At 38.2% G+C, this 8,956-nt stretch overlaps 1 protein-coding gene across 1 annotated transcript in view; it reads left to right on the top strand.

The window, feature by feature from the left end:
- Positions 1-1,325: 1,325 nt before the first annotated feature.
- The window catches only part of SATB1 (SATB homeobox 1), a 74,576-nt gene continuing 66,945 nt past the window's right edge, over positions 1,326-8,956 (top strand). Inside the window, exons 1-3 of the mRNA XM_009574609.1 lie at positions 1,326-1,438; positions 4,312-4,547; positions 8,322-8,498. Of these exons, the coding sequence (XP_009572904.1) occupies positions 4,337-4,547; positions 8,322-8,498 (388 nt within the window). The 5' untranslated portion in view covers positions 1,326-1,438; positions 4,312-4,336. The remainder of the gene's footprint in view (positions 1,439-4,311; positions 4,548-8,321; positions 8,499-8,956) is intronic.

Genomic DNA, 8,956 nt, shown 5'->3' with positions numbered 1-8,956 from the left:
ACACACATACACACACACACACACATACATATATCCGTGTAACATCCAGCAACAACCACCAAACCGGCCTAAATAACAACCATACTCAGCCAGCCAGGGGAAACGAGAATTTAAAAAAAAGAAAAAGAGAGAGACAAAAAAACCAAAGCCTACCATTATTATTCTTTTTCAATTATTATTGGTTTTTTGCTGGCTTGGTTTTTGTTGTTGTTGGCTTTTTGCAACCTTTCTATTTTGTATTTTTTACCCCTTCTTGCGAGTAACTCTTCTTGGAGTTCCCAGATTTTTTTTTTCTTTTTTTGGGGATTAGGAAAGGGAAAAAATTTAAAGGTATAGACATTTCTTCAAGAGCCATTTTTTTTTTTTTTTTTTTTTAATAGAGAGGATTGGGTTTTTTTTTTAAATTATAATTTCTCCCGGTTTTGGACTCGGAGGGAGTGAAACCTCGTCACTTTTTGTAGTGGTGGTGGTGTGCCTTGTTGTGTGTGTTTCCTTCCTCCCCTCTGTTCTTTTTCTCTCTCCCCTCCTCTCGCTCCCTCTCTCCCCCCTCACTCGCACAGCAGCCCCCGGTAAATGAGAGGAGACAGGTCCTCTCTGCCTTTTTTTTTTTTTTTTTTCCCCTCCCCGGACCGCAAAAGCGAGATTAAAAGTGGCATTTTAGTGCCTTTTCCTGCAATTTTCTCTACACTTTTTTTTTTTTTTTTAATCTCCAGTAGCGATCTCTAGGGCTGAGGTTTCCGCAGAAAGTTTGGGGGCTGTTACGGTGTGTATTTTTGCGGAGGGGGAGGGGAGCGGGCTCCTTCTGTGTGTGCTGCTCCTCTGGGTGCCTATTGGAGAATAATAGTGTAAGTGACAACCTAGAAGTAGACTTTCTGCTCTTCACACTGGATAGAAAAGCTGCCTTTTTTTTTTTGCTTGCTTTTTTTTTTTTTAATAACCCCCTTTCTCACTTGCTCCTGTACGCATTGGTTTTATTTTTGAAAGGGTAGCTAGACTTAAGTCACCCTCCACCTCAATTTAAACCTGCTACTTTATTTTTTTTATTATTATTGTGAATTCCTCGTTTTGAGCGTTACACTTGTCTGATCAATTTGATCTTCAGCTCCTTCTTCCGTTGCTAAACCTCGAAAACTGGCTCTCTCAAAAGATATTTAATCTGTATTTTTTGTCTATTGCCATTTTTGCTCATGGCTACTCTGTTTCTCGCTATCTATTTTTGCCCCTCCCCGCCTAGAGGAAAATAGCAACACAAAAAAAAGAAAAAATAAGAGAATATTAGGGGAAGTAGTCCTCAGGTCTGCTGCCCCCCCTCTCCCCCCCTCCCAAAAGGGGGGGACCTAGAAAACATCAGTCTTGAACTTCTTCCTCTTCAAGAGCTCGGGCTGCAAAGGAAACCTCCTTTGTTTTTGTTATTTATATGCTGTCAAGTTTTGAAGTGGTGAGTTTCGGGTCGGTTTTGCTAATTTCACTCAGAAAACTGCAGTGTTTCTGTTTCTAGATAAGTACTTTGCTTCTTTGTCTCTTTAAAAGGTCACAGGGAAAGCTTGGCCTGGATTGTGAGAGCCATATGGAACGGATAAGTGCGGAGCCTCTCTCAAATGTGATTATGGGTTTTTATGGGGGCGGGAGGGAAGAGGAGGGGAAAGGCATGGGGAGGGGGCTGATTCAGGAGGAGAGAAAGAAATAATATAATACCGGCGGCGTTACATCGCGACAAAAGGAGATACCGCACCGATTCTCATTCAGAAATTGCGCGGTGTGCCCGTACGTGTACGCTGTCTCCGGGAAACTGTGCCTTGAAATTGTGCTCTTCTCTCAGTGCCTGTGATGAAAACTTGTAGTTGTGAGAGATGCCTAAATGCGAAACCCGGGGAAACTCTTGGCCTGGAACCGGCGGAGATGATAGTTCTTTCCTGCAACCCTCTCCCTGGGCAGGCCACGCTGGTTGTTGCTCATCACTATTCCAAACTGAGGTTTCAGTGAACTTTAGCCTTGGGCATGGAGTTTAAATGAGTAAATTAGGTGTTTTATGTGCATGTAATTTTGCTTTGTAACATAAAGCTTTTTACAAGATGACTAAGCGGTGAAAGGATGCCGATGGGTGGGTATTCTCAGGCCAAGCGAGAATGACCCATTTGGTGTTTTGGTTGTAGTCAGTGTATTAACTAAACTGCGATCTATCACTTTTATTCACTGTACATGATGTAGTGCGATTCTGACTCATGATGACTAGATACTTTTTGTAGCAAAGAACGTCGGTGCCTTAGAGTACTTCTGAAGTTGCCAAAAGTGACAAAGATTTTCTTGTTTCAGGCTTTTTTTTTTTTTTAACTCTCCCCCCGCTCCGCCTTCTTTTTTTTCTTTTTTGTTAATCCTCTTATTCTTGAGAGAGACCAGTCTCAGAGAACCAGTCCTATAGTATGTTAGCATCGTCAGAAACATCGGAAGATGTTAACGGTTTGAGTCTGTAATTCTTTGCCTAGGCTGCAGTTAACACAGTAAAAAAAAAAACAAACAAAAAAACCTTTTTGAAAAGTGGCTAAAATAGGCACGTTTACTGTTAATGAGACACACAACCTAAAACAGATGGGATCAAGATGAATGGTAAACCTTAGCCTGTCACTTTACAGCATAAGGAAAAATAACGATTTTCTGAACTTTAGCTATTCAGTGGTATTCTTGAGGTTGCTTGTAAACATTCAGATTAATATATTACCTCTTTCTTCACCATATCGGGAAAAGCAGCACGGTGTTCAAACATGAAAAAAATAGTTTACAGAATTGCCATTGTCATATATACCAACGACATAGAAGTATATAAAAAAAAAAATCCCAAGATGTTTAGGCTTTAATAGCTTTGCTATGAAATGTGCAGAAAATGTATTGAATTACTAGGCAACTGAAAGAAAGTAGCAATTATCAGATTCACACCAGTCATTCTGAATATGACTTCCCCAGTATTAGTATTTGTACTTGCTAATGTAAATACTAGTTCATAAATTAATGTCTAGTCACCTGTCCTTAGTGATTATATTATATACATAACATAATTGTCAGTGTAGTCACACCTTTCTCAGTCAGAGGAAGGTAGGGTAAAATACCTAACAATCAGAACAGTACTGATGAATGAAATCATAACCAGAAAGATGTCTCTGTTCTCAGCAACTGATTTTTTTTTTTTTCTTTTTATATACTTGGCAAAACAGATTCTGATGAGTGACAAAAATCCTCAAAACTTACTCCATTATGTTCTAGGCTTGGGACATTTTTAGTGATTTAACTGGAATTGTTACTCATGGACGGAGGTTTCAAAAGTTTATAAAAAGGGAAACGTAAGCGTTATAACTATTCTTAATTTGCTATTGAAGTTACTTCTGGTTTTTGGTTTCAAATAGCTGTTCCAGCATGTAACCTAGCATCACCCAGGGTGTTGGGGTTTTTTTTAATATTTAAGGGCTTCAAAAGTACTGTAGAAATTGTGGGGGGGGTTTTCCAGCATTATGTTTTGTGAGATGCTACCTTTTCTTCTCAGTTGTTTTTCTTACTTCAGTAAACTACTCCATTTAACACTTAAAGCTTAACATCTGAAAAATTTCATGTGCATATTTTGAACTTTGCAAAAGTTGATAAACTCTTTGTATAATATTCGTTAGGAAACTCAAAAGCAACCATCTTCCGCCACTGCTTTCCGAAGTTAAATGTTAAATTCTCTTCTAACTTTTATTTTTAAGGAGGGCAGGAATTGTAGATGGACAATATTCTGCATCTCTAATAAATCTGTTGCTCTCTCAACTAAAGTTTTAGCAATCTGTTGTTGTGCATCCATTTTTTTAATCAAGTAGATCGAGAAATGTTTCATTAGAATCTTTTTCTCTCTCTCTCTCTCTCTCAGCACAATAAAAACACCCGGGATTAATAACAAACCTTTCTGTGAGATTTGTAACAATAGCTGTGTTGGAGCACATACCTTGACAATCATCATCATTTATATGAGTCTTAGTCTCTCCCAGATTTAGTAGAATATCTCTGAAGATTTTTTTTTAAAGGGGCACTCTAGTTGGCTTGTAAAAAATAATTCCACCAGATTATGATGCGATCTGTCTGTAAACTGGGGTATGAGGTCATTTTTGGAGAATAAGTTTGTTTCTTTTAAAAAAGGCATCTTCTTTCCAGTTAAAATAGTTACTTATTCTTCTTTATGAGTTTACGATACATATACCTCTTTCTCTGTACATGTGCAGGCTGTGTACGTATACATATGCGCACATGTGTACAACATATATATTTTTTTTTTTTTTTGAATCATGGCAGGTGATCTTTAGAGGCGGGACTGAGTATGGATCATTTGAACGAGGCAACTCAGGGGAAAGAACATTCAGAAATGTCTAACAATGTAAGCGATCCGAAGGGTCCACCAGCCAAAATTGCGCGCTTGGAACAGAATGGGAGCCCATTAGGAAGAGGAAGACTTGGAAGTACAGGAACTAAAATGCAAGGAGTGCCTTTAAAACACTCTGGACACCTGATGAAAACTAATATTAGAAAAGGTAACACTTTTGATAATTCTGCATTAGAGAAATATGATTTATAATATTTGGGGGGGAAAGCATACTTTTGCAGGCTCTACTTCATTTATATTTCAGGATTAAATCTCCATTCTAAAATACTATATATTCCCAACTCTGATATAAATCACATTTGGGAAATGTAAGCTTCATGCTTGGGTGGAGCATCTTGCTTTACAGGGTGGAGTCTGATTTTTGTTAAAGTAAAGGCTAGTTGCCCTGATTAAAGCAAATTCCTGTATTGAAATAGAAGTAATATAATGCATTAATTCTTTGAGTACGTGTTGGGCTAAGAAACGCAAAAATATGTAAGAGTAAATACCGAACCCCCAAAACAAATTCTCGCCTTTCCTCTTAGTGATGGTCCAAGCTTGGAAGGGCAGCAGTATTTCCATAACACTTGCAAGTTGGTTTAAAGGATAGCGTGTAAATCTTTAGGTATCACATTGGAAAAGTCATTTATGATGTCAATCTTCGCAGTTTATTTTCTTAAGTACAATTCATTATTGAACAATGAACAACTTGGGTGTCATATTTTTCAGTGGCTGGTTTGCTGTAATTAGACATTTACACAAGGAAAAGGCACATTTAGAATCACTGATGTTTGTATATGGATGGCTTTTGTTTGCACTGAAAATACTTTTAATGGACAATAATCTATAAATTTTGCTTATCGGAATGTGTAAGTCTTTCTGACCATGTCCAGCAGGCTTGCTAATTTAAATCAAAATATGCTGCATGTAATTTGGCATTTGTTTTAAAACAGCCTCTACTTTTCTCAATATAATCGGTGTATGTTTATAATCCAGATTTTTCTTGCATTTGCTAAGCAAAGTGCAAAATGCAACCAAGACTATCAAACGCACAAAGTTAGAAGGCAGAGGAATTTCATTGTGTCTGATGCATAACATTTATCGTACAATCATTTATTTTTTCCTCGGTTTGGCGAAAACAAAGAATATATTGATCCTGAAATGAACAGACACAGCAGTCCGTATTGTTAGATCTTTATCTATTAAAAATGGAAAAACAGCACTTCAGCAAATTCTTTGGCCTCTGCTCATGATTACCCTATTTATTGATTGTTTGCCAAGAATGTATGCATCTTAAGAAAGCCAGGGTAAGAGCATTAAAAATATAATTTATTACGGCTTTTCAAGCAGAGTGCATTAATATTGTACAGTGAAGCAGTGGGGCTGTATAAAAAGGACTTTCTGACGCCTGCAAACATATAAGTTCCATAAATTCCTAAATAGGAGATTTCAGCTGTCTCTGGTATTATGTGATATTTGCACAGCAAACTTTAATGCCAGGACAGTTTTAGACAAGGATTCTACAGACTTCACTGCTCCTTATGGCAGACGTGCTGTTTACACAGACTCGTAAACCTTCAGCAAAAGCTCTAACACTGCCTTCAGGTTTAAATCATGCTGTATTTTTAGCAGCGAGCACTGACCAATGCTCTCCCCTTTAATACTAGAAGGTTATGAAGTTGCTGCACTTGGAGGTCTTGCCAAGTGCTAGCAGGAGTGATCAGCTAGCTGAGATTGTGCTCTCCTGTATAACATTTTTCACATTAACAGAAGGACACTAGTGACAGTTTGCTAAAAGATTTAGTGGCTTGATTTGTAGTCAGATGATACCTGTGTCGCACTACCAGGATCCACCTCTGATAATCTACGCTGTAGATCGAAATTTGGCCAGGAGGTTCTCCCGTGTTGTTTAAAGTACCATATTTTTCAGAATGCTGCAACTCATGAGACCGTGTACCTGGCAAAAAGTGTGCTGACGTGCAGCGAAGTACCTGTGCATTGCTAGTTTTGTGTCTGATCGTAGCTTAATTTGTAGGAACTGATAAGGGAAAAAACAAATACGCTTTAGCTGTTTTCGAGTGTATCTGCACTGTTTGTTAAAATGAAGCTTTGTTTACATTTTGTCTTCAGGTATTAACGGTGAAACTACTTAAGGATTTTGAGCCCTTAGTCTGGGTCAGATGGTAGTAGGTCAAACATCAATTGTGAGAGCCTGGAAGGAAAAAAAAAACCTTTTTGCAGATGAAGCGTGTGTGTGTTTTAGAAAGCTCTCCACAGCTTAATTAAAACCAATGAAGAAATCACCAATTTGCATGTACTGCTTTTGCTTTGGTCTTCTCTCCCTTCCTGACCAGTCTTACTTAGATTTAAAAAAAACCAAGACAAGAAAAAAAAAAAAAGCTCCTTCCTGCACTACATAAATATTGGCAAGCTTTTAGTCTTGTCTTTCATGCTGAGCCTATTGGGCAAACTGGAGTGAGTTTGTGAGCTTTTCCAAGCGAGCCTGAAGGGGTTTGTTTGCCAGAGATTGGCTCTCTGGTGAACAGATGTAGTTTAAATATACGTGCTTAAGAGGTATCTTTTTTATAGTGATTTCTTGCTATACGTTAGAGCACAAATCAACAGACACGGTGTGAAAGCGTGTGTCTATTGTCAAGAGTAAATCTTCTTTTTCGACTACGGTATGTCTGGTGCACCTTAGCAGGTTAGGAGGTTTCTGTAAGTCTAGAGGGCAGTGGTTATAGAGGCATTAACATTGTAGGACTAATTGGAGTTCCTGGGTGCCCTGTTAAAATAACCCTTGTCATCATTTATGCTAAAGATGATACCCCTCTGGCAGGCTGCCATAAGACAGTTCTGTACATCTGCTTTTAACCCTTTTGCTTTCTGTCATTAAGAGATCCTAACCTGCGCTGCTGGAGACAGCGGGACGGGACCGGGGCCTAAAACCGCAGGTCTGAGGTCATCGTGTCATCCGCATCCGTCTGGGAGTCCAGGAGGGATTTTCACAAAGTCTAGAAATCTGATTGCCGAGAGAGACTTTGTCCCTAAAACAGCTTGGGTCATTTGTTACTTCTCTGTCTGTTGTCAAAAGGGACGAAAAAAATAAAATTAAAGAAAAAGCCAAAGGAAAGGGAAAAAGGTTGTTTGCTTAATACTCTGTGCAGCGTAGGGAAGGGTTTGTCATATGATGCTACAAAACTAGAAATTAGTAATTACTTTCAGGCATAGAAAATAGCGATGAATACCAGAAATATTGACTGTAACATACAGGAGGCAACAAAAAAAAAAAGCCCAAACTGCAGGTACACTTCTTAAAACGGCATTGAAATCATGATTTGTTTCTTAAAGATGCGAGTGAAAGTAGAGCTCAAGTGCACTCAATGAATGAAGCACGAATTAGTGTTAACTTTTGCCTTGTTTCCTTGTGTACTCGTTTCAGAGCGAATGTATAACACGCAAGGTGATTTGTTGTTGATGTTGAAGGCAATTAAATATTTTTGGCAGGACTAAGGAAGTTTTAATGTTAACGAACAAAATTATGTAGCTGGTACTAAAATGGCTTACAGTGAAGACATCTGCAGTATGTATTTAGGTTCTCGTGCTGCCTGCTACTCACAACAAATCAGGCAGGACAGAGAGAATCAACTTCTCTTCAGTCAACCTTGTTATTTCTATAGAAGGTAATTCTTTAATCTGTATCCGATCAAGCGAGATAAATTTGCATTTCTGCTTTTCAGAGAGATGTATGTTTTGTAGAACTTTCTCTTTTTTGGGGAGGGTGAGGGGAAAGAACTCAGGGAATATGTTTATCAAATATTTGTGATGATTCTTGATGCCTCCTCTGCCTGTTTGTACAGGTTTTATTTACATAACGCTGTATAGACCCACCTACTCTACTATAACTCAAGTTTAATACGTTAAATTTAATTTTTTTTAATAGGAAGTATGCTTCCAGTGTTCTGTGTAGTGGAACATTATGAAAATGCCATTGAGTATGATTCTAAGGAGGAGCATGCAGAATTTGTGTTGGTGAGGAAGGATATGCTTTTCAACCAACTGATTGAAATGGCATTGCTATCACTTGGATATTCTCACAGCTCTGCTGCCCAAGCAAAAGGTAAATAAGATTATGAAACTGTACGATGAATTATGTTTGTTTGTGGGGTCTTGGGGGAGGGGAAGGATTTCTTTCAGGAATGCAGTGCAGCTTTTACTTCTTAAACTTCTTGCAGATTCTGTCTCTGTATGGTTTTTTTTTTTCCCTTAATGTATTTTTGTTTAGTTAGTGCACGTTTTGTTCGTGGGGAATGTGGAGGTAGATATTTTTTTTTTTTGTTTAAAGAAAAAAAAAGACTTCAACTGAATCATTAGTATGCTTATTGACCTTAATAATCTGCTCCACTGAGGATCCACAAGGAAGTGTAAAGCATATTTGAGCAGATGGACTGTTGAGAGTCAACTTGCATTTATGACTGAATATCCAGCTCTGTTTCTTTTATTTTGTTCCTGATGGTTTTAGAGACTGCAAAGTTTTTGGTTTGGTTTGTTTTTTTTTTAACTCGGTCCTTGCATTGC

Source organism: Fulmarus glacialis, unplaced genomic scaffold (assembly GCF_000690835.1).
Source record: "Fulmarus glacialis isolate BGI_N327 unplaced genomic scaffold, ASM69083v1 scaffold26743, whole genome shotgun sequence".
Taxonomy (NCBI): domain Eukaryota; kingdom Metazoa; phylum Chordata; class Aves; order Procellariiformes; family Procellariidae; genus Fulmarus; species Fulmarus glacialis.
Note: the sequence above shows the minus strand (reverse complement) of the source record. Positions and strands in the feature narration are given on the sequence as shown.